Source organism: Rhamphochromis longiceps, linkage group LG3 (assembly GCF_057381845.1).
Source record: "Rhamphochromis longiceps isolate RC_006_pf linkage group LG3, R_longiceps_female_GT1.1, whole genome shotgun sequence".
NCBI classification, from domain to species: Eukaryota; Metazoa; Chordata; class Actinopteri; order Cichliformes; family Cichlidae; genus Rhamphochromis; species Rhamphochromis longiceps.
The window spans coordinates 25,618,005-25,644,086 of NC_140559.1; the positions used below are offsets into that span (position 1 = coordinate 25,618,005).

General features: G+C 37.8%; 3 protein-coding genes across 3 annotated transcripts; 1 reads left to right on the forward strand and 2 right to left on the reverse strand.

Annotated features, from left to right (window-relative positions):
- On the forward strand, positions 1-3,322 carry LOC146673651 (fibrinogen alpha chain). Its single transcript, XM_085402297.1, has 4 exons — positions 1-230; positions 1,441-1,624; positions 1,729-1,874; positions 2,235-3,322. Exons 1-4 carry the CDS (start codon positions 168-170, stop codon positions 2,583-2,585), a joined length of 744 nt encoding a protein of 247 aa, XP_085258423.1. The 5' UTR covers positions 1-167; the 3' UTR covers positions 2,586-3,322.
- A 383-nt stretch (positions 3,323-3,705) lies between these two features.
- On the reverse strand, positions 3,706-10,224 carry fgb (fibrinogen beta chain). The gene is made up of 12 exons (XM_085391013.1): positions 10,061-10,224; positions 8,249-8,367; positions 7,888-7,990; positions 6,872-6,940; positions 6,543-6,657; positions 6,077-6,183; positions 5,801-5,915; positions 5,556-5,675; positions 5,344-5,466; positions 5,145-5,239; positions 4,612-4,802; positions 3,706-4,270 (listed from the first exon to the last, which is right to left on the reverse strand). The coding sequence occupies exons 1-12, from the start codon at positions 10,208-10,210 to the stop codon at positions 4,039-4,041; spliced, it is 1,539 nt and encodes a 512-aa protein (XP_085247139.1). The 5' UTR covers positions 10,211-10,224; the 3' UTR covers positions 3,706-4,038.
- A 1,290-nt stretch (positions 10,225-11,514) lies between these two features.
- LOC146673653 (uncharacterized) lies at positions 11,515-13,942 on the reverse strand. The gene is made up of 5 exons (XM_085402298.1): positions 13,629-13,942; positions 13,337-13,431; positions 13,114-13,248; positions 12,574-12,928; positions 11,515-11,883 (listed from the first exon to the last, which is right to left on the reverse strand). The coding sequence occupies exons 1-5, from the start codon at positions 13,918-13,920 to the stop codon at positions 11,816-11,818; spliced, it is 945 nt and encodes a 314-aa protein (XP_085258424.1). The 5' UTR covers positions 13,921-13,942; the 3' UTR covers positions 11,515-11,815.
- Between the last annotated feature and the right edge of the window lie 12,140 nt (positions 13,943-26,082).

Here is a 26,082-nt window from a genome sequence, read left to right on the forward strand (position 1 = left end):
GTGACACAAAATAAACACAAGACAGTGCACGCAAATCACATTTCGTTTGTACTGTCCTATTTGAATTAGAGCACAGTTGAAGGTGGACTTTTTTTTCCCTCTCTGCAGTGTGTATCAGGTTCAAACAGCAGAATGAAGATGGCCGACCGTCCCCCAGTGCAACCCAGATGTACAGGAAGCAGCAATGTGAAGCAAAACTAGAGACCCCGCTGTGTTTAGATGATGACTGGGTAAGAAGCATCCAAGCACATAAATACAACTCTATTGATGAGTACTATAAAGAAAATCATTTGCTAGTTTAAACCATTGTAATATCAGGATGTGAAAATAATTTGAGTTTCTTGAGCTTAAATTAAAAGAAATTCACAGAAAACATGAGGGAAACCAACTTAAGTGCTCTCTTTGAGAGGAAGAGGGCACTTGGGTTTTGGTGTCCAGTACTCTTGACCACCACACGTCAGCTTTAGCCAAAGGTGACCAGCCATACTGAAAGAGGTCACTATGTTAGAAAACCAGCAAACCAGCATTTATTGACTTGCTCAGTCTCATAAACCAATAGGCAGAAAATCACCTTACACAAGCAGCCACCTTTAGCTGAAGTGCAAAGCGCACAGATGACATCTACAAAAACTTTGAATTGAATCCAGGATTTGCTCTTGATAACTGGTAGAATTTAAACATTTTCAGTCGACTTACGTATTATTACACAATTGCTTGAAAACTTAAACTAGCACACCTAAAGTACTTTTTATCTTGCTTTTATTTGTCAGGGATCGCAATCTAAAATACATCAGTCAAAAGGTTTAAGCTGTTTAAGCAGTAACTACATCTGTTCTGATATCCTTCCCTGTTTGAGATCAGTGGGGTTATCATTACAGTTACACATCCTAGAATAAAAACAAAACACCCCCTCTTCTTCCCAAAAAAGGACATAACCACATTAACCATTAAGCCAGTTAATTTGAGAAAAATGTCAATAATGTAATTGTTTCAATCAATTCCAGTTTATTTTATCTGTAACCCATGCACTGACACACATCCAACAGCTGGCAAGATGTAGACTAAATTTCAAAGTTGGTAAAGAATTTGGAAAGATTTCTTTAACGTTTCAATTTTTTCTTTGTAATCTGTCTTAAAATAAATAGTTACTCGTGAACTAAGTGTTATCAGTATAATTCATGAATACTCTGGCACCACTGATAACAATTGATTGTTATGAAGGACAGTCCTACAACATGGCTTAATTAGCAGTTGTCTAATTATTTGAATTATTTCAACCCAGCACCGTGCTACCACTTTACTAGCATTACTCTGAAAAATCTAAAACGCAAAGTGTAAATAAGATGGGGTTTTTTTGTTGTTATGATGCATGATAACTCAGAATGACCTGTTACTATGATGCACTGCCAACCTGACCTGTTCTCTTGTCCTTCTCCAAAGTTTTCTAAATGCCCGTCTGGCTGCAGACTCCAAGGTTTGATCTCACAGATGGAAAACAAAGTGGAAAGAAAACTGCGGGAGGTGTGTAAAACAGCAGAGATGTATGAAGATGCAACAGAGAAGTCCATGACTACAATGACTCACATATACAACTTTAACCGGCGAGTCATCATCAACAGATACAGTTAAGACTCTTTGGGGATGTTTGGATTTGTGGTTGTGGATAAAATAATTCGTAAATACTTACTAAAGTAATGCTGAGTTACTAATGCAGAATTTCATCTCTAGTGTTTAAGCTGAAATTCGTGGAACAAGCAGAAGAATTGGGCAGAAATTTCACAACGCTACAGAAACGATCAAGCAGTCTGTCCCAACAGATAAAAAAACTGATTAGCAAACTGCAGAAACAGACAGAGGAGCTATATCGAACAGAGGTAAGACATAAACAAATACTATTGATTGGTCGATTGTGCAATTGTTTGACTGTATTTACATTTAAGACTTGTTGATTACCTTATTCTTCTGACACTGATTGCTGCAATGTTTTAAATTAATGCCCTAAAACATTTTATTTTATATTTGACACGTTAAACAACTCAGTGTAGTTAGTATTTATGGAATGCCATTTCATAAATGGCGTTATTGTCCTCTATTGCAAAGAAACACATTTCAGACAAGTTATGTTCAACCTGATACATTTATATTTTTTGTAATACTTTTTCTTACTTTGTTTTTTGTTCTTTATGGTGTTTGTTGCTTGAATAACTGCTTATTCAACTTGTTTTTGTTGCCAGGTGGACATTGACATGAAGCTACGAGCCTGTCGTGGGTCTTGCCAGTCTGTGCTGCCATTTGAAATTGATCATCCCGACTATCACATCCTTCGAACTCACATGGAAGACATGGACAAGACTCTAAACAGAAGAGCCAAAGCACCTTTACCTCCTGCAGGCATCCCACATATTAAGCTCCAGCCTATAGACATAGTCCCAGAACCAGCTGAAGGATACAAGACGATCCCGACAGTCCAGAAAGAACTACTGACCCAATTTGAGGACATTGAACAGAATCAGATCATTTTGGAGGAGCCACTGGAGGAGTTAGAGGATGTAAATGATCACAATCATGTAGAAAGGTTTAATTAAATATGGGGCTGACAGAAAACAAGGAAGCACATTGTAATCTTGTTACTTAAATAACCATTATTTTGTTTCATCTGCAAAGTTTAGCTATCGTTTCAGTTTATATTTGGATCAGCAATGTGAGTAGTTTGTGGGCTAGTCTTTTCCATATTTTTCGGTGGTATGTCATTTGAATAGATGAGATAACATGAAGAATAACTCTGATTTATGACATGCTGTTTTACAGTTCAATCCAGGGGCATTTTTGATTAAAAACAATGGGGGGAAAAAGCCTTTTGGTGAATTTAAATATAGTTAAACTACTAACGTTAATGATGCAGTCTGTGTTCTGCTGGGAAACTTTGAGTCAAGGTATTAGTGGATGTTACTGTGACATCTCCCTAAACACACCCACAGTACACTCCCACTTTTGGCAGTGGAACTGCCTTACAGCATCTGCTTTGTCAGGCAAGAGAATAGACCCCACAAGCAAAAGCTAGCTTGTGTTATTACATTGAAGAGGTGGACTGTGCTTTTTTCAAAGGATGATGGGAGTAGACAGTATTACTAATTCTGTGCCTTATCAATGCACCTGAGAAATTCTCCTGTTACCTCCATTCATTATCCAGACAATGCACTCCTGTTTGGTCATCTGTTATTTACCTCACAAACTCCATGATTAGGCAATAAAACTATTACTTTACCCTCGCTGTGCAGTCATTGCTTTATGCAACTTACTAAATTTTATTTGTGTAAGTGAAAATGCTGTCTGAATGGTTACAAGTTGCTATCCATTGTATCCTTATTCTGTTTTATTAAATAGTTTCTGATAACCAATTTTGTTTTATATTTATGTTTACTTGAGTTTACTGGATGACTGGATATCATCCCTGTCAATTATAATCAAAACTTTAAACTCCAAAACTTGCAAAAAATTAAATAATCAATGTTTTTACATTTAATTCATTGTCACATAAATCCTTTAATAGTTTTCTTGGTATGCAGCAAAAATGAACAGGTGATTCCAGTGGTACCAGATTTGTCTTATTTATGTCACAGAAGTGCTCATAGTGTTTAAGCAAAAGAACATTTAAATAGCAAAGACATTTTTGTTTCTTAGGTGAAATAACCAACACAAACAATATAATATGTTCCTCAATGTGTTTATTGAGTAGTCGAGGACAGTTTGCATCAACTCATCCTTATAGTTGTCACACATAACAAAAAAGGACAGATCGCAGCATATTTACTCACAACTAATTAGGTTTTTTTCTCTTACTTTTGTTGGTAACAAGTTTATCTGACATCCCCAACATATTTTTAATACTTGCATTGCTCCTGCATTACTTTAGCCTTGTTTTTTTAGTTCTCGTTACAGTTTGTTGACACTTAGTGTTAGTTATTTGTAAATCTGCATGTCATATACCATTTAGTTTGGCACCTTCTTTTATATGTTATGTGCATCGACACTCTTGGATTATCTGGAGGCAAAGTAAGGCCTGATCTTCATGCTAATAGCCTTGAGCGAGTACCAGCTGCCCTTCCAGTTCATCCACACCACACCATCATCTGTGCCATGCTTGGCCATCTGTCGTGTGTAGGCTCCTCCAATGTAGTACCGCCCATTGGGATTGGCTGAGTGGCAGCGATTGTACCACCAGCCACCTCCATCCTCCTTGGAGCACTGTTTGGTGGGATTACCAGGGGTCCTGATTGGTACGGACAAGAAGAGTAAAGTTAAAATGTGAAATTTCTGAAAAATTCTAAATCTGAGTTATTACCATTTACATTTATTACATAACATTACATTTAGATGCTGGTAGATGTATTAACTACTGCCACATTTAGTTTATAGAGGGGTGTTAAAGCCAAAGTCAAAATCCTTTTGAACATATTTAACAGACTGAGTAAACTTGTGGGTCATCCAAAATGCTAAGATGGGCTTGATTTCTTTACATTTTAGTAACATGATAATTAGCTGTTACAGCTAGTATTCTAGTATTTATATTTTAAGTAATAATTTATTATTTACTTTTTTTAGGATACCTACCAGTTGTCGTTGTCTCTGTCGTAGGTACTGAACATCATGCCATTGTGAATGGTCATAGTACGGTTTTCACCAAAGAGCTCAAGAGATCCTTCCAGGAAACAGTTGCCAGCATTACCAGAATAACCACCAACAGCAAGCACGTAGTTGGATGTCTCTGATTGGACAGTGAACTGGTTGTACTGGGCATGGACCTGATTAAAAGCAGAAACCAGTTTTAATTGAATTCCTAACTGACATAGTCATTAGAAGGAGTAGGTGAAAACACTGTAATATTGCATTCATGTCTTCCTGATAATTAACTATTAGACCCTAACCATTAATGCAAATTACAATTTCCTAAATTCAAAAAAACTTTTTTTGAAATTGCTTCTTTTTTTTAGATCAACTATTCAAAACTGTACACAATTTGCTTTATTATCAAATAAACAAATTTCTACATTTAAAATTCACAGGAGTCTACAATTATCAAGCTTAAACTTTTTCACTAGTCCTATGATAATTTCTTGGACCTGCCAATCCCTTTAAAAACTCACCTTGGCTCCTGTCCAGTCCTCCATCTCGATGAGAACCTCAGTTGGGCCCATCTTAGTCAGCTGACTGATACGGTCATTACCCAGCCAGTATTCACCTGTAGGCATGTAAGAAGGTATATTACAGTAGCTGACCAGAAATAAGTGTAACCATTAAGAAAGGGTTACAGTACATTTTTGTCTTGTGTTTTAACTCTCTTACCAGGAGTCGCACAGTGACCCTTGCCAGAATCAAAGGCAATATTTCCAAATCCACGGCGATATTCGTCCCAGCGTCGACCAAAGTCAACACTGCCATCAAGCCTATTCTGGATAAGAAGCCATCCTGGGAACAAATTTAAAAAGGAAATGTAAAAAAGACAAACCTTAACTGAAAACCATTAAATCACAGTAATGATCAAAGAAAAGTCTCACCTCCATTCTGGGAGGCCTGATCACAGAAAACCTTGTATGGAGGGTAAAAGGCATCAGGCTGGATCATATACATCTGGGAATCTACTCCTCCCCGACGGAAGATGTCCTCACACTCTTTACCTAAAACAAACAAAAGAAAAAGCTTTAACATCTGTGGAGCTTCTAAGTCATTCAGGTCATGATAGTCTTAAGTGTTTGAGTTCACAGCAAGTAGCCTCTCTCTAGCTTTTTTTGTCATTTCTTACCAGAAACTACTGGTATGGGACATTTAGTCTTGCATGGCGTCTTGCACTCATCCCTCTGGGCCTGGATGGCCTTCTCCAGCTTCTGTATCTTCAGCTTGATCTTGTCCAGGACCCCCTGGAGTCATGACATGTTATAAATTAGAACAAGGCTGATTGTACTGTTTTTGTTCTCATTTTCTATCATATAAATTCTACATGGTTCCTAAACTTGAAAGACACACTGTATCATTATAATTATACTATTATATGTATACTACTATGTCACTTTGTATTTACCTGCAATAATCTGATATTGGAAGGGAACACAGTATCCACTATCTCTTTGATGTAGGTGTGCTGCTCCTCCACTCGGTCGGTGTACTGACTAACTACCCTACTGTTGTCTAAGAGCACAAGAAAACAGAAAAAACATGTTCAGCATTTCACATTTTCAGATATTATTTTAAGGCAGGCGTTTTTAATGAAACAACTATTATAAACCAACAGTGTTTAATGGTTACCATAGAAACTTTTTTTGCTTGCTTTCTAAAAATTTTGTATTTAATTAGATGTGATTCACTGTATTTCATTGTATTTGTTTTATTTATTAACTTGTAACACTCACAGAATTACTGGCAATTAGTTATAATTGATATATTGTAATGTCAGTACAAATAAATTTAATCAGGCCATAGTTATAAATAATCTTTGGGTTGGTTTTTTTTTTACATTTTCAGTGTTATATTGCAAATTTCTTTCGCACCGTTGGATAGTCTTTGCCTCTCCCTCAGCGAGTTGGAAATGCCATTGACGTAGTTGAAGACAGTGTTGGAGGACTGGGACAAATCATTCACCTGAGGCTTGAGTTCGTCAATGCTCTGTGTAAAACAGTTGCAAAAAATAAAACAAATACAGGAGGTTGAACTTAGTCTTTTCACAAAGTAATGATTTCCCATAGTTGGTTTAAACTCATATCCAAACCAAACCTTATTCTGCTAATCATAGCAGCAAACATTTTTGCTAATGTTTGCTTGGAAAGATCTCAAAGATGATGACTACCGCCCTTTAAATGATTGCACAAGTTTGATTTACCCTCTTGACATTTCTCTCTTGCTTCAGCAACGTGGTCTTTAGATCGCAGCCAGTGGGACACAAAACACCCTGATGGACAAAAGCAAAACAAGTTAAGCTAACTTATCTTGTGTCACTAAAATACATGTTCTTTGACTTTGTTCTAATTTTCTGACTTCAAAGTAGCTTATTAATGTAACTTAAAGGCAATAAAAAACTACAGTTAACATCAGCAATTAAAGGTTTCCCAAGAACACCCCAGTCACAGACCAATTGATTTTGATGGAAACTGCTTGTTTTCAGCTAGGTGAACCTGGTCACAAATAGGCATATGGTGCTTTCTTTCTGCGGTTATCCCATAGCTTGCATGGAAGCAAACATTGATCAACTAATTGTGGCAGACTTTGCATTTTATTTGTACATTCATAATAAACTGAACACTAAAATTTGCACTTTTTACTTTTCATTTTACTTTTCATTGTAGTAACTAGTTGGACCAAATAGTTGCATATCCTCACTATCTGCACATCCTCTACAGAGAAAATATCAAAGTACAGTATGACAGTAAAATAATAAGGGCACCTTATTTACCCTTTTTAATTTACCCTTTACCCTTTTTAATTTTTCATATTTATTTCCTATCTTATTCATAGCCTTTCCTTTTTTGTTTTCTTTAGGTCACGAGCAGTTGTCCAAGCATTTCACTACATATCGTACTGTGTATGACTGTGTACGTGACAAATAAAATTTGAATTTGATTTGATTTAATGTCTATATAGTTGTGCAATATACTGGGATATTCATATTAGAGCTATTTGTATCCATTAAACCTATTTTGTTACATTTTGTAACTACGCAATATATTGTGTTAATCAATTGTGTTTAGTTAGGAACTTTTCTTGCTGTACTGGAGCAACTGTGACCACATAATTTCCTCTTGGAAAGTATTCTGGTCCTGACATCACCTAAGACCACTGGCCTGTATTTAATTGTATGTGTGTTACTATTATCTTTTTTTTTTTTTTTTTTTTTTTTACCATCTCCTCTGAAGCATGTGTACATCCTCCTGCCTCGGGCTGCTCAACTTTCTCCTGCATCTGTCGGCCACCAACTGGAGCAGGAGTGGGGCGCCCACGATACCTTAATGAAAAAAATAATTTAAAAAACACACACAAATATACCGGCGATTATTTGTTATTTGTATCCCCTACAGTGGCACCGCAGACCACATCATGACACTTTGCTGTATTTCACAAAATTTTATTATTAACGAAATTTTATTGCCAATTTTATACTATAAGATTTCATTTCATTTCATCTATATCATAAGGATGGCTGCGTTAGATTTTGTTTCTTTTCACTGTTTTTATTTCATTTATTAAAAAAAAAAAGCCTTACCTGCTACCACTGCTGACAGGAGGAGGGGCATATCTATTTCCAGTGAAGGTCTCCCTGCCTTTTTGTAGTGGGCGGTGACCACGAGCATCTACAGCTGTTCCATTTGATTCCGGTGTTGCCTGTGGAAGATTTTAAGAAACTGCTGTGAGTAACAAATTTCCTCTCATTTCATAAATGTTGTTTTAAAGACATATTTCAAATTAAATCATGGCAGTGAGAATACTATAAAACTATGCTGGACAACCAAAATATTAAAATTAAAGAAACAATGTATTCCATAAACATATATGATTATTTATTTCAAATTGTTACAGATCTGGGTTAATTAAACCATCCATCCATTCGCTTCCGCTTATCCTTTTCAGGGTCGTGGGGGGCGCTGGAGCCTATCCCAGCTGTCATAGGGCGAAAGGCGGGGTACACCCTGGACAGGTCGCCAGTCTGTCGCAGGGCTAACACATAGGGACAGACAACCATTCACACTCACATTCACACCTAGTGACAATTTAGATTAATCAATTAACCTATCCCCACAAGCTGCATGTCTTTGGACGGTGGGAGGAAGCCGGAGTACCCGGAGGGAACCCACGCAAACACGGGGAGAACATACAAACTCCACACAGAAAGACCCAGGCCTGATGGAGGAATTGAACTCAGGACCTTCTTGCTGTGCGGCAACAGTGCTAACCACCGTGCCACCGTGCTAATTAAATCATGTTAAAAAAAATGCTACATTTATTAGACCACGTCACAAAAATGAGGAAGCACAAATAAATGGTCTGTATTTTTATAACGCTTTACTACATTCACACACTGGTGATGGCAAGCTACAGTGTAGCTACAGTCGCCCTGGGGCGCACTGAGAGAGGCGAGGCTGCTGGACACTGGCGCCACCGGGCCCTCTGACCAAAATATTTTATAAATACATCAAAAACTTGTTTATGCCATTCTTTTTATGGCATATAGAGTGCTCTCTTTTCAGTATTGTAAGTATATAAATGTAACTTGTCACCTTGATCATAAAATAACAGTGTGCCTTATATTTTGTTTTCTAAAACAGTAAATTGGAAAACTCATGGATGTCAATATTACTATCGACAATATTGTTTTCCAAAAATATATATCTTAGCATTAACAACACAATTTTGATTAGAGATTTTACGCATACTGGTGGATTAATCATACGATAAACATAAAAATTCTGATTCTGGTAATTACCAGTACTACTACTCTTAATTTAGGGCAGAACTGGCATAAAACCTCAAAACATTCGGTGGTGGTCAGACAAATTTGGTAAGAACTGTATTTAAAAAGTAAAACTTGAAATTATTTCAAAAACATGTTTCAATTTCTCCCAAACAAATTTAGCTCCTAACGTAGATCTTATTTTTTTTAAATTATGTGTAATCTATGTTTTAGCACCATTTGTCCATTGAGAATTAGAATTGAGAAGTTCTCATATGTGCAAATCAAATAAAAGATAAACCCAATCAAAATAGATACATGAATAAAAATAAAACAAAACAAGCAATGCATTTTTTTCAAGTCTAGCATTTCTCAGTAAAAATAGACCCAATCTGTGAAGAAATGTATTTCATAAAATAACATAACAGATAGACAGGTAGATATTTTGATAATAACACAGCTGAAATTTTAAACATAGTTCTTTACACAGTGTACACTCTTTTAAAAACTAACTGATACACCATGAAAGTAAGTTTAATATATTTTATTGACTATGTCCTTTCATCAAAGGAATTAATCAAAAAAATGTGTGATATAAAAACGTTTCCGCTTTAGACACATACTCACCAAGTCATCATCCTCTTCGTTATCAAACTCAAGGTCCTGTGCCCAGGCGACATACACACACAGATAAACCAACAGCAGTATCTTCATGGTGTACTTTATGAAGTTAGTCTTGTCACACACTGTCCAAACTGCCTTTTCTCTCCCAGACATTTGATTTTACCACATATTTATCCTCCATCTCTGCACATGCGTAGGCGTCCTCCCCCACTTGTATTGATCTGTTCCGTAACTGTTGGGACAGTTTACCCAATCTTAGTCACTGCCACACTAGGTAAGTCTGGGGAATGTCAATGAACAAAAGGGCAAAGGGGCCGAAAGGCAGAATGCCACAAAATGTGGTAACTTGTGTTTTTAAAAAGCTGTTTCTATCTAGTGAAACTTTTTCAGAACAATGTTATGATAGCAGCAAAAGCATCATTGCTTTAAAATAACATTTGAAATTCTTAGTTTCAGGAGTGGCAGATTGGTTAGAAACGTAGTGGCCTTAACTGTCCTTTAATATCAAAAACATAATATTAAAGAGGAGAAATTATATAACGTATTCTTTGAAGTGTGAAGAGTGTTTAGTGTTGGGAACTGTCTCCAGCGCTCCTTGATTCCTGTTTACTTTTGTTGTTTTCATTAGGAAAATGCAGAAAATGTACAGTGAGAACAGTTTTACGGTTTTCCCGAAGAACCTGCAGTGAGTCATGCATTGATTGGAGGTTAGGATGTTGAAACAACTGATATTTGTTTAAATCCAAAAGGGTACATTGTACAATGTTATGAAATCACTAAAATCAACACAGAGTCATGCGTGCACAAATGTGTGCTGCTGGACAAAGTATAATGTATTAAAAACCTTTGTTCTTTAACCTAATTTTTAGTAGTAGTTACTTTGTACTAAAGTGTGGCAGCCCCCACCCACTGCAACTCTCCCATATAAGAGTCACAATACCTTTCTTGGAAGACTCACTGGAGTCGTTCAAGAAACTTCTCAAAACTCACCTCTTCATCAAAACAAAACTTAACCTCGAGCCTTTTTAACTACTAGATACTCTTGTGCAAAGAATCCTTGGGTTTCTTGAAAGGTGCTATAGAAATCTAAGTTATTTTAAAGTTATTATTATTGTAAACAGGTGGTTTTATAGTAGCTGCTGGGTGAGACTGATCAGCATCCCCACACAGTAGGCTTGGGAATTAATAGATATCTCCATGATGTTAGTGTGTTAACTGAATGGTTTGTGTCTTAACCAAATAAACAAATATGGTAACATATCACTGTATGAAAAGATTTTTTCTGACACAATATAGGTGTAATCAGTGTATGTATGATGTAGGAATGTCAATCAAATAGTGTCCTCAGAGTGCAGATTTTCTGATCAATGTATGTCCCTAAAATGTAGGTTTTCAAAGACATTAGGTTTAGTTGGACCAAATTTCTATTGTGTGACAATAAATACAATTCATTTGTGTTGCTTTGTTTTTATTGTGTTTTTTATACTTAGAGTAATTGAAACATGCTTGATTATACAAAAATAGATTATTAGAAGAATTTGATCCAAGTTCACATGCACAAATGATTTGGATTTATATCTAGAACTGAGCCAAATTCAGTAAACAACTGGTTGAACAACAAAAACTACCCTAAAGATGTTTTTAATACCTATTGATTACGTTTAAAAACATAAAACGAGTAAGAAACAAATTTTGTGGGGCTGTCACGTGTAGTGTGTATAGTCAAGACTCTTGGTTTTTTCATAATCTGGTCTGAGTTCAGATCCTTTTCGAACAAACAAATGGGAAGGCGTCATTGCAGGTTGCAGTGCACCACTTCAGATTATCTGCAAAAACAAGAAAAACACATGTGAATTTAAGAATTTCAAACTGGAATTATAAATTGTGTGTTTTAGCTGATCCTACTATCAGTCAGGCTCATTTTGTAGACTCTTTGTGACTGAATATGTGGCTGCTCTTATGTCAATACATTGGCAAAGGTGAATCTGACCGAGCTATTTTCCAAATGTTTCTAAAAACTTCAACCTTAGACCTACTCAAAGGATGTGAATGGCTTTGATTTTCCTTTAGGATATTAAAGTACAAAAAGTGTGTAAATAAAATACATTAATGGTAAAGCCAATCCATATATTGTCCTTGCTGTGTATATGTTCTAAGTGATCAGTGTATTTGAGATGTAGATATCTTAACTGACCACATGTGCTAACTCGTGTCACTATAATACAGATGTGCTTTTTGACTAGTCTACTCATAATATATGTGTGCTAACTGTCCCAGCAATGCATGTGTACTTACTGGCTAGTTTTCCCCCAATATAGGTGTACTAAATGAACACCTTTATCTAGTTACACTCTTTTGTAAACTGTAGTTTGTAAAGTAATGTAAAACCCACCTTGACATTTTTATCTCCACTTAGAACATAAGTAAGAATAACAGCAGGCTAACTTTATCTGTATTCGTATTAGTTTGTTGGTATGTGTACATGTCTGTGTATTTATGTGTGTTTATAGCATTACAATGACAATTTATCTTCATGCAGATGCTAGCTGTCTTCTTGGTGTTGTCATGGTCGTCATCATCGTCATCTTCACTGTCCTGCTCACTGGTATCGTCATGGCTGTCCTTCTTACTGGATTTGCCATGGCTGTCTTCCTCACTTGTATCGTCATGGCTGTCTTTCTTGCTGGATTTGCCATGGCTGTCTTCCTTACTTGTATCGTCATGACTGTGCTTCTTACTGGATTTACCATGGCTGTCTTGTTCACTTGTGTTGTCATGGCTGTCTTCTTCACTCGTATCATCATGATCGTCATCATCGCACCAGTCTTCATAGTAAAACTTGGAGCCATCAATCCACATCCAAAAACCAGGCTATGGACAGACACAAACATACATAAATACAGATAGTTAACTTGCATAGTTATATCTTAGGTGGGATTTTGGTAGTGTTTAAGTTTGCAACTATTTAATTTCCACTGAAGTTGTCAGATTTCAATCCTGACTAAGTGTACAGGCATGGATTATATAACACTGATTTAAAAAAAATATATCCATACATGGACGGCGCTAGTGGCACCAGCCCAGGTTTCTGGGAAGTTGTCGGTGTCCCCTCTGGTCAAAGACTGGACAAAGTGGTTTTCCTCATAACTGTGAATGGATGCCAGGTTGCCGCCATCGAACTGACAAAAAATCTGGTGGGAGCCATTTTGTATTCATTACAATACATATGAACAATTGAATGAATAGTATGTTGTATTCATCATCTCTATGAGAGCTCACCTGAGCTTCAGTCCATGTCTTTGGGGTGCTGATATAGTTGAAACACTGGTCACCAAATCGAGACCAGCCATCTGGGCAGTCTGAGTCCCCTATCACTTAAAAAACAAACAATTTTTTAAAAAGAAACAAAGTCCAAATCAACAAAATTAAAAAAGCACAGTTATACTTATGTTTTAACATTTTGTGTGCTAGATCTGTTCATTATATTGTACATGTTTTTACTTGTCTTGTACAGGTTTCTGCTTTTGAATGACTTAGTGTAATGTGGGTACACATTGCTAAAGCCACTCACTGCAGTTAACAGGTGGGGTATCAGGTGGTGTTGTTGTATTCGGTATCTTCTTTCCACTCATGATGTCAACGCACCAACAGTACCCGGTAGACCCCGAGCACTGCCTTGGAAGGAAGTTTCCATCATCATCACACTTAGGGCAGAATGATCCAATGAGGTTTGAGCAATTCATTGTTTCATGGTAACAACGGCCTTTATCCCAGGACATGGTGGGCTTGATCGGAACGGCTTGGCTCATCGCCAGGACAGTGCAGAGTGTAAGTGACACAGCAAGCATCTTCATGGTGATCATGAAGATGATGATGATGGAGGAAGTTGACCTTCAGACAACACATCAAAATGTTAAAGTCTTGAGGGGGATTTTGTTTTAACCGTGCTCTGAATATTGGAATATGCTGAATTTTAAGTGAAACCTATTTTTACTTTTTTTTTTTCTATTAAGAGATTTTACTTTGTAAGTTTCCAGGCTTACAAAAATTCTCTAAAAAGGAACAGATGTTAACCTAACCCTAACTCTAGCACTATATCACCAAGCTTCCTGTTGTGTTTGGGTCAAATCTGACCGATTACAAATATTAATAAATAAATAAATAAATAAATAAGTAAATATTGTGTTTTACATCCGATTGCCTCACGGCCCTGCGATTTCCTACACACTACACACACTTGAACATATGAAAGTGATGAGCCCGTTTTTCGTTTAATTTTGAGTGTTTTAATGAACTTTGTTCTGTGGTGTTCCCACTCAAAATTGACCGCCATAGGAAATGAATGGGAATCCCCCCCCCCCAAATGAAAGACCCACTTTTACGACCTACTGAACAACCCACTGAATGGCCCACTGAACAGCACATTGACCCACCCGCTTAACTGAATTTGGTGGTGAAAAATATTTCTTATGTTAATTTCACAGCTGTTAAAACTGACTAGTTGTGTGCACCCCCACCCCCCTTACTGTAGTAAGTGACTAGAGGGCTAAGCATGATCTCGAAAAACATAAGATAGGCAAAAAACAGAACAGTCACGAACAAGTAATCTATTTGTTTCGCATGAATTCTGTTGTTTATTTTATTCAAAATTGTATAACACTTTCTAGTCTTACTGTTGTCAAAAAATGATATTCAGATAGTAATCAATACTAAAATTAATATCATGTAAAATACTTATTTGCAACAATATTAATATCAAAAATGCCATCTTGGTTTCCTTCTTTAGCTGACACAGAATTTCACACAGCACAGCTTTAAGAGGAATTTCAGTGGTGAAAGTTCCTGTTTCACAGACACTGATATATTTTCATTATTAATGTTTACCCGATGAATGCAAAAACTAACATTAGACATTTAACTATTACCAATTAGTCAAATGGACTGTGGATAGATAAAAGATAAATAATTATTGACAGCTTAATGGTTCAAGGATGGAATACTGAGCTGTGACAGAGCGACCTGGAGAACTGGGTGGGTTTGGCTGCGTGGAGCAACAGGGAAACCGGAGCTGAACTGAGCAGAGTCCAAAGTGTGGAGAACTAGTCAGAGCAAATTAAGAGTTAAATCCAGAGTAGAGCTGCTCAATCAGACAGGTTTCAGGTCTGAAAAAGGAAAGCAGACTGAGACGGAGCAGTGTGAATGGTGGATGAGAGAGAGGTTGCATGCTGACTAGGGATGGGTATCGTTTAGGTTTTATCCGATACCAGTACCAAACCGGTACTTTTGAAACGGTGCCGGTGCTTAAACGGTGCTCGAACCGGTGCTTAAATACGGTGGCCCCTATAGAGACAAATCACGTACAAACTCCAAAACACTTGCAAACTCCAAAACACATGCAAATTCCAAAACACATGCAAACTAAAAAACACTTGCAAACTCCAAAACACGTACAAACTCCAAAACGCTTGCAAAATCCAAAACACTTGCAAACTAAAAAGCACATGCAAACTCCAAAACACGTACAAACTCCAAAACACTTGCAAAATCAAAAACACAACGGAAGTGCTCCAGGACGCTAGGGGCAGTGTTGAGCTCTATTTGCAAAATAAACGGCAAGTTTGTCTGTATGGGACGGTCTAGTCTCTGTCGCGCTTCCCAGGTTGCCTAGCAACCATGATACTAACCGCTGGAAACGTGTCATGCAGCTTGGTTTGACAGAAATGAGGGAGAATATATTTTGTTCGTTTGTTTGTTTCTTTCTACAAGAGCTTTGTGTGATTTGATAAGTATCTGAGGCTGAGACCACAGGACAGTAAAACATGATTTTTGGGCTTCATTTCTGTACTGAACAGTTATTTAAGATTAGTTAGTAAATAAGAATTAGCTGATGTTGTTCATGAGACTAAAGTCATATCACTTTGGTAATGTAAATATAACATGGCCAATATTATAGTTATTATATTAATCATTATTAGCTATTACAGCAGTGAACATGAACTCTGTGTCAAATACTGAGCTTCAGTACAGATTCAAGTTGCAGTTATTTATATGTCTTATCACCTTAAATCTTCACTCAAAGACAAGTATCTTTGACAGTGCATATATACGTGTATCATATATAAGAGACAAATGTTGTTCCTTCAGTATGTTGGCATTACTAAATTTGGCTCATTGCTTACATATATTTATAAAAAGAAAATGTACAAGCTGTGATAACTGTTTCTGATAGAATGAAGAGTAGACTGATATATGAAATATTCCTTTATTGGGTGAGAAAATCAGACCATGTCATAACTGCTTTAAGTCATACAGAATAGATATCAGAGCCTTAAACAGGCTGACTTCTGCTAAATGGGTCAAACTGGGCAGAAAGTATACAAACACATAACATCCTTATAGAATATGATGTAACACTATAGATCAACTTACCTCAGAATATATAAAGCATATAAACAATTACAGCAATATGATGCAACAAACACAGCAGTGCTACTGATCCAAAATACTCAAAGCTTCATAGAACTGGAACAAACATTTATTTTTAGGTCCATTCTGCTGCTGATACATACTTCAGGTTTCTGAATATTACACTTGTTGCTGCCTGTCACGGTCGGGCGGATCACACACAGTAATTCGGCGTGCCCGTGTGGCGTGCTGGCTAGACCCAAGCGCGGCGAAGGCTAGCGGTGGGTTTGGAGCAGACACGCAGTTATTCTAGTAACGATCAGTGCACGAAGCGTGGCTTCGGAACTGTTGTTACAGACAGAGAGCGAGCGGAGCCGGGAAGAGAAAAAGGATTGAAAGGGATAATCACTCACGGTTGCTGAATCAGGCGGAGACTGACGTCGGCAGAGTTTCGGAGCTCCTGACACGAAGAGAATGATGTCTGAGCGGCGAACAGGTGGGTGGCGTCTCTCTTTTAACCCCGGCCCCGTGATCAGCTGATCACAGCCGATCACCGGCTGACAGCTGCCTTTCATAGTGTGTAACTTGAAGGCCCTGAGTACTTTCTCCCACACTGAAAACACTGGGAGGATAAAATTATTTGAACATTACCTAATAAGACTGATTCAGGACAGACAGTTAGTCTGTCTATTCTCTCCATCTGTCAGCTGCTGCTGGCTCTTCCTCTTCCTCACACACTGTTGAGTTCGGTGGATCATCAGCGATGCAAAGCCTCACAGATGATGTGCAGCAGTGGGTCCCTCAGTCTGTCCTCACTCTGGACACTTGCAGTTGTCACACATGGAAATCAAATGTGTGATAAGCTGCAGGATTCAAACACAAGTGTGACTTATAAACACATGTTCATACTTTTATTCCACAATCAGAGAGAAAGAAACAGAGAGAGAGTGCAGGACAGACAGACGGGTGGCAGTCTCAGGTGTATACACTGCTACAAACAGGAGGATTTAGTGTTTGTGTTATTACGAAACAAGAAGAGTTCCCAGATGGTACAGTGGACACATGTGTGACTGCTGTGATTAAAGCATCTTTCTTTCAGCTTAACGAGTGAACCGTCAGCTCGTTCAAACACACGTTAAAGTCGGTTTGGCTCGACACCACCGAACAGAGGCAGCAATATAACATAGCTAACATTAACAGTGCAGTGAATCCTGCTTGTGCCGTGATATTCATGACTGCGAACCGAGCAGCATCACTGACTTTCAGCTTGTTGTGTTTGTGGATATATGACTGACTTTAATTATCCACAAAATCATCACAATCTCTGTAAGATTAAGGTCGACTATATATATATTTATTAAAGTAAAGGCTTTAAAACCAAGTTAATTCTGAAAGTACAGACATCGCTAATGTCAACTTTCCCGACATGTGGCCAACAATAATGGTTTAATGTTCTTCATTAAAAAAATATTTGCGCATAAATAAGTGACATAATATTCAGTACTTACTTCTGAAAGTTTACTCTTCCTCCGCTCCGCTTCCACTGTTTTTTTTTCGGCAAAATTATCCACACCACCACCGCACTATGAAGTCTGGGATATGTTGGGCCATGAAGGCTACACCGACCCATCCTTAAAATTCAGGGAAATTAAGGACGCATTTCAGGGCCGCATTTCGGGCAGCCTTTGAATTGGGAAAGCCTTCTCTTGTCGCTGTGAGGTAATCGGCCTTAAAATGCGGCCTTTAAGGCTGCAAACCCCAAATCCCGTCATTGGTACTTCCTGGCTTGTGTAGTTACTAGGTAACAAAAGCTCAACACTGCCCCTAGCGTCCTGGAGCACTTCCGTTGTGTTTTGGAATTTGCATGTGTTTTTGAGTTTGCAAGTGTTTTGGATTTTGCAAGTGTTTTGGAGTTTGTACGTGTTTTTTAGTTTGCAAGTGTTTTGGATTTTGCAAGTGTTTTGGAGTTTGCAAGTGTTTTGGATTTTGCAAGTGTTTTGGAGTTTGTACGTGTTTTTTAGTTTGCAAGTGTTTTGGATTTTGCAAGTGTTTTGGAGTTTGCATGTGTTTTTTAGTTTGCAAGTGTTTTGGAGTTTGCGTGTGTTTTGGAATTTGCATGTGTTTTGGAGTTTGCAAGTGTTTTGGAGTTTGTACGTGCTTTGTCTCTAGGGGCCACCGTACTTAAAGAATGAGGAACACAAACTTTGTCCAAAAACCTCTCATGTTTAGCTGTTTTTTGTAAAAAGATAACAATGTTAGCCTTTTCTGCAGCTATAGGGGATTTATGGTATCACTCTTGGCTGGAAGCAGTGCTTAAACAATGGGAAAAAAAAAACAGAAAAAGCCACCAACTTTGTCCAAAAACCTCTCATGTTTAGTTGTTTTCCACTTTTTCTTTGGTCATTTTAGCCTTTTTAGCCAGGGTGAAGGGAGTACCTGCCATCAAACAAGAAGACAGCTGCATGTAACTATGATGGTGTTTGCTAGTTCACCTTACGTGCATTAATGTAATAACGTGGTTAGCCTACTCAACGTAAATTACACACGGACAACATTAAGCTACTCACGCAGAGAAGAACGGCTGCTGCTGCCATCATCATCCTCATCATTTCTGCTACACTGGCAGGGCTAGGGGCCAGGACTCTCCTCTTCGGGTTTTTAGGGGATGTTGCTAACTCCGGGTCCGATAACAGGCACCACACCCGCAGTAGATGTGCTCGGTGTGAGGTCTCGCAGCAAGCTATCAAATACGGTGCATTTTTCGGCTTTTAAAAAAACACTGAGCGTCACCAGGTGTTTCATCGGATTCGAGGTGTTACCTCCTTTGTACAGTATCACCTTAAAGCACTTGTTGCAGGCTGCTGAGTTTGCATCTTTTGCTGTGAAGTACAGCCAGACTTTTGACCGCTTCGCCTTGGGCATTTTTAATCTGTAGCTCTGCTCTAAAAGAACGTACGTACCTGGGCCCGCCTACTACACTTGAAAAATTATTGGCTGGAATCCAAAGTGTTTGACATCTCAGGAAAATAAAGCACCGAAATGTGCGCTGCTTTTCGGTTACTACCGTTTATGTCAGAACCGGTGCCATAATGGTACCCATTGATGGGACGAGGCGCGACCTCTCACAACGAACGTAATATGGTCAACACCTTGGAGATGCTTACAGCTGCTGTGAAGGCTCAAAGCAACAACATTGAGCGTATGGGGGGATACATCAGAGAGAGGCCTGCTCAAAATGAGACCCTTGAGCGACAGTTTAACGACATCACGGAACGGATCACTGCAGCTGTGAGGTCTCAGAATCAAAAGAATGGCAACACCATGGAACAGAAGTTTGATACCATCATGGGGAGGCTCGCGGCTCTCCAACGGGAGATCGAGAGGCCAGGGTCGGAGTGTTAGGGCAGCCTAAAATTCTCCTGGGCTGCTCGCATGGAAATTTACAAAATCAACATTGAGATTGCGGACCCCCATAACGGCGCCAGCTGCAGGCCCAAGGCTGGAGCCGAACAATCACTCCCTGATAACGACTGTGTTACGGCTATTCTTCCCGTCCCATGCAAGGACACCTGGATTGGCTGGAGGACTGTTTACTTAGCCTGATAGGCCGAAGGACACTGTCTCAGCTAAACTATGGACATGCACACACACACACTTACACTGATAAGCACTCACTCATCCCCCCTCCCTTTCCAACGCCTTCGATGCTTGTGCCCTACCGGGGAAGATAGCAGTCAACTGGACCAGCACAGATGCTGCAGGACCGGATGCGCTGTCTACACCGGCTCTCTCTTACCCTTTACCCGCCCCTGTTGCTTGTCTTGTGTTTCTATGGTGTATTGATAGTCATGTGCTTTTTGTACTGAGGTGTTTTTTCTGTTATCAAACTGTTCTCCCACTAGGACCTCAGTCTGAGTGGAGTTTTTTTTCTCCTCCTTTTACCTCATGTTATGTACTTTTGTTGTTTTTTTCCTATCAGCCTACCTTCTGACATGTCTCCCCAATGTGATGTTTGTGTAAAGTTGGTCAGAAGGTTTCTTTGTAAGTGCGCATGTGCCATTAGCGTGCTGCCTGCTGTAACCCTAATTTCCTTCGGGATGAATAAAGTATTCTGATTTCTGATCCCTAATGCTGATATGAAATATGCGATAAAATCTACTTTTACAATAATTTATTAAAAATGTGTTTCTTATTTTGTTTTTAGTCAGCTGTTATAAATACATTTATATGTTTAATCTGTGTCAGAGTGATATTAATATATTAATGATATTAATATTCTTCTTCTTTTTAGAATAACTAATACCACGTTTTAGCCAAAGCTCACTTGTAATTTTTCCATAATGTTTTTTTGTACAGTATTTCAATTATTTAGATGTAAATATAGTATCCTATATTCATTAATAGGTTCTAAAATATATTTTAACTTGATCTATACTGGAATAATCTAAAAAATATGTAAAATGAATAGAACCTCTAAATTCCTCTTTTCCATGCAAAAGATGTTTTTACAAAAAAATAAAATAACATAAAATAACAAATAGCTAAGCCAAGATTGAGAAAAGGGATGGGTAGAGGTGGAGTGTGAAATGAAGGAGAAGGAACAAAGGCAGAGGGAGAGTTTTGATAAGGTTTAGGGAATGAGAGCAGAAGAGAATAAAGGAAAAGAAAAAAAATAAGGAAAGACAATGTTTGCATCAAAGCAGAGGAAAGGGATGTAAGGAACAAGGACTGAAGAACAAGTAGAGAGTTTAGAGTTAGATTTAGGAAAAAGTGAAGAAGGAAATTTAAAAAGGGACAAAAGAAAGAGTGAAAGGTTAGGCTTAGGTAAAACAAGTGGAAGTAGGAGCATTGTAAGAAAATATTCTTATTTAAAACAGTGGCTTTGGAAAATGATAACGCAGTTAAGAAAACTTGAGTTAAATATACAAAAAATTTAAATTTACAAATAATCTAATTTTCACATTTGGTTGTTTTACTTTTTCCCCCCCAATACAGTTTCCAAAAAATAAATAATAGATTAAGAAAAGTCACATTTCATCCACGAGAGATGATTCTTTCTCAAAAAATTGTCATAGTTGTGAGAGATTTTTATAATTTATAATTCAGTTTTTGTTTGCAAAAATTATTGTTTGAATTACTACAAATGTCTTCAGATACTTAAAAATCTGACTTGTTGATTTTTTTTATGCAATAAGCATTTGCACTTTAATTTTAATATTAATTTTCATAAAAGAAAAAAAAGTGTACTCACTCTGCTCAGTGTCAGGTCTGAAAGCGTCTGCTGTGTCTTCTTCCTTTATTCTGCAGATTCTGCTTTGTCATGATATGATTTCCCACAGAAGCACTGGATCACGATTTCACATGATGCATTAATTGCCCTTTTCATCATGCAGCACTTCATCTTACTCCTTTTTTTACTCATTGTGTATCAGAAAATGAGCCATTGTGAGTGTATTTATTCTTTTCTCAGAATGTTAAGTCATGATGAGTTTTGTGTTACATCACTTCTTGGTATTCACAGAGACTCATTGAGTCTTGAGTTCCCATACAGTCTGTTTAGATCACAGGTAACTTTAGTTACAACCTTGTATTGTGTTAATCTGGGTTACAGACAGTTTTTGCAGGTAAATATAAAACACCTTAGAAATGCATCATACATTTTTATTATCCCACTTCAATCTAAATAACCCTCTGGGGTCGCTGGACGTGCAAAATCACATGACCAATTTAAGACGACACAGCTACAAGATGCAGCACGTCAGAGTCTCCATTTCAACTTGGGTCGAAAGTGCGGACTTTATACATCTAAACTTTATACCAGTTTTTGAATTGTGTCGATGGGCCACGTAAAACCAGAGTTATGATAAAAAGCGCGATGTATTTTTCTGAACAAAACAGTGGTGTTTACAGCGGGAAGAACGGTAAAAACGGCGTTTTCTACAGACACCGCTAGCAAACACTGCGAAGAAAAGACACCCCTTTCCCATTGGTGTTAGAGTTTACCATGTCAGCCAATCAAAAAAAATGATATGGCAATATGTGACATTTGGTTGTTTAGGGAGAAGGGGAAGTTTTTAGGAGTGACACCTGCAACGGAAAGTGGGCGAGCGAAAGACAGAGAGAGAGAGAGTTTTCATATGTGAGACATTAGTGACGTTTAGCGTGTTTGGAGGCTATAGTTAGTGTGTTGTGTAGTTATTAGAGATGGCACGATACCACTTTTTTATGTCCGATACCGATACCGATATCATAAATTTGGATATCTGCCGATACCGATATGAATCCGATATAGTGTTTTTTAATCAACAAAACTGTTTTTTAAATATCTTGCTTCATTTTGTATAAGTTCATACTCAAGTTTAAAACAACAACTACACTAAAGCTATTCTGTTATACCTGTATGCAAAAAAAAAATATTTCATAGTTCAGCAATACTGATCAATCTAATAAACTTGAACCTACACCATCCTCCCTATTCTGGTATTTTAAAGAGTACTTAGCATAAATATTAAGCAACCTAACTAATAGGGTTCCAACTCCCAGCAACAACAAAAATAAATAAATAAAAAATAGGGAACCACCCCTCACGCTCCACCTCATGATGCTTAATCGACGTAATCAACCTTAATTTGATGCAGTGTGAAAAAAAATGCACAGAAATCAATTCTTTTTCAAGAAATATTAAATAGATTCAACATCTTTCTTCAACAAAATTGCAGACTGCACAGATGGTACCTTCCCAAAGGAAAAAGTACTATAGCTTACTAGGGTATATTAGACTTAACAGTTACTATATGCAGTAATGGACTTCTATACATTTTACATCAGATTAAAACTTTGGGTGTAAGATTCAGATAAATATTAAATAATTAAAAGCGAGACATTTTAAATGAGAATAAGAAAGAAAAGTATGTCTTTGTGCCCCCTTTTCCCTGTTAATGCCCTATCGGCCCCCCTGGCTAAACTTTGCTAGATCCGCCCCTGCACAGTTACAGCCGTCAGCTACGTAGAAAAAGATCCTCGAGTAGAAAGTAATATTAAATACATTCTAACCACAGCTGATCAAGGTTAAACGTGCTGCTGTTGTTTATCCACTGGTTTCCTCTTTCTGGTGCAAAGTGGGCCAAAAGCAAACAAGAGACACAGACTCGCAACAGAAAAGCCGATCAGCTGATCATTAAGCAGTTTCACGATTGAAGTAGCAGCCGGAGAGCGAGAGGCAGTCGCTCGTTAAGCTTAACGCAGGAATGCTTTACAAACATTCAGAGATGGACTTACACACTTGCTTTACTTCTCTCGGGGATAACTTTGTCGGAGATGAAATGCCGGGTTGCTAGCGAAGCTCCACATGCTATCCAGACTACCGACAGGTCCCGCATGCCACAGCCGCTCTATCACGTGATGCATACTGCTCCGACGTGCTAACGTTCTGAGGTGAGTTACGGCGTGTTGCAAGTTTTGTGAGGTGCTTTCGTGATATTTAATGGATCGGATTACATTTTTATTTTTCTCCGATATCCGATCCAGTAATTTAGGTCAGTATCGGACCGATACCGATATGTAATATCGGATCGGTCCATCTCTAGTAGTTATTATTTTGTATTGTGTGTCAGTTATACTGCTGAATTTCATATTTGCTCTAAAAAAGCCGGTAAAGGCAGATTCCAGTGTAAACGCTGTTCCCACATGGAAAACTGGACTGATGCACCTCCTGCTGTCAGACCTGCAGGGTTTAGGCCTGTGGTGTTCTCCTCTGTCTTATACTGAACACAAACTACATTTTTTGGACTGGCACAAATAGTTTGTGTGCCTTCTTATTTGATGCAGCACACCTAATTGTTCTGTAAATAGATTTAAATGGTTATATAAAAAATGCCTGAGGCCTTGGCTGCTTTTTTAGGTAAATAGTACCTGATAACTTTGTTGTTTGCAAAACTTGTGCATAATTTTTAGAAATGTACAATTTCTATTTGCATTTCAAGTTATGAAAATGATTCGTTAAACATGTTTGTGGGTTTTACAGTAAAAAATATAACTTTTTTCTACTCGGATTTTGAATTTTTTGTCTGAATTTAAATCAACTGTGCTAATATAATACCACAATGAAAAAAATAACAAATTTCAGATATTTGAGGTTGTGCTGAAAATAATGATACCAAACAAGGCAAGAAAAACATATTTTAAAGGTGAAATATAGAGGTAAAATCAAAAGTAGTCAAAAACGGCCAATTATAATAATAGATACTTAATTGATCCCCATGGGGAAATTACTTGTTTTTCTCTGCATTTGACCCATTCACTCAGTGAAGCAGTGGGCAGCCCACTAAGCAGGCGCCCGGGGAGCAGTGTGTAGGGACGGTACCTTGCTCAGGGGTACCTCAGGGTAGCCGTTAAGTGGATTCGAGCCACCGACCTTCCGATCATGGGGTGACCACTTTACCTACTGAGCTATCCCTGCCCATATTACACCCTGGACCCCAGAGGGTTAAACAACCTGCTGATCATACTGCCGTTTAATATAATCTTGTTGTATTATTATGGGTTTTTTTTTTATATATTGCAGTAACAGACATGCCTGGTTTCTTGTAATTGAAAAAGTTGTGTGAAAATGGGGAAAAAATAGTTCAATGCTACCTGCTACCTTGTTTGCCTCTTTATGAGGAATTGTTCTTCAAATTATTTATTATTTAAGAAGAATTTACTTATATGAGTTTTGTTCTGACTCCTTAAGAGTCGCCCCACATATTATGTGGTGTTATATAAGTTCATGCAGTCTTCATTTGTTTCTGGGGCACTGTTCATTTTATTTTGACATCCTACTTGCTTTGTGTCTAACAGGAAAAGGGCAGTTAGCTACTCCTGTGCCTACCTATGCTGCCTCTTAAGCCAACACAGTCTGTAAGTTGGCAGTAATGTTGCGTTTTACCAGTGTGTGTTTGGCACTAACTGCTGTGAGTTGCTTGTGATAGTTTGAGCAAGTGAATTCTCCTAATGATGTGCTTCATTTGATACTAGCCTAGACGCTAATTAGCACTAGCTAATTGCTAATGTTAGCTTGTTTAGTTCTGCTTCTCTTTGCATAGTAACAGGTCATAGCATCTTCTAATTCTAAGAATGTTTGCTTATGTCAGCTCTCACGTTTTATTTTGTGTTTTAATTACAGTTTTACCATTCATTCATCCATTCATTTATTTCATCATGCATCCAATCAAACAAATCTGCAAAAAAAGGAACAACGGTGTGGTTTTTCTACATGGGATGATGGTTATCTATCTGCCTAGTCAGATGCGAGGTCAGAATAAATTTTATGGAAATGGAATTGTTAGATTTTTTTGAGAGAGAAATACTATTTTGGGCCATCATTTTGTTATTTTTGGACATTCTGTGAACTGCATTGAAACAGACGCTTGTTAATAAAGTTCTAACACATTCAATTATTGCTACAAATTGAATTTACTAAAAGTAAGCACACATTTTTTTAAACAAATTCTGTTTCTCCCCTTAAAGCTAGACGTTTTTTGGATGGAGCCTTTAAGGTAGGGTTGCCAACCGTCCCTTAAAAAACGGAATCGTCCCGTATTTCGAAACAAAAGTACACGTCCCGTATTGAGCTAATAAGG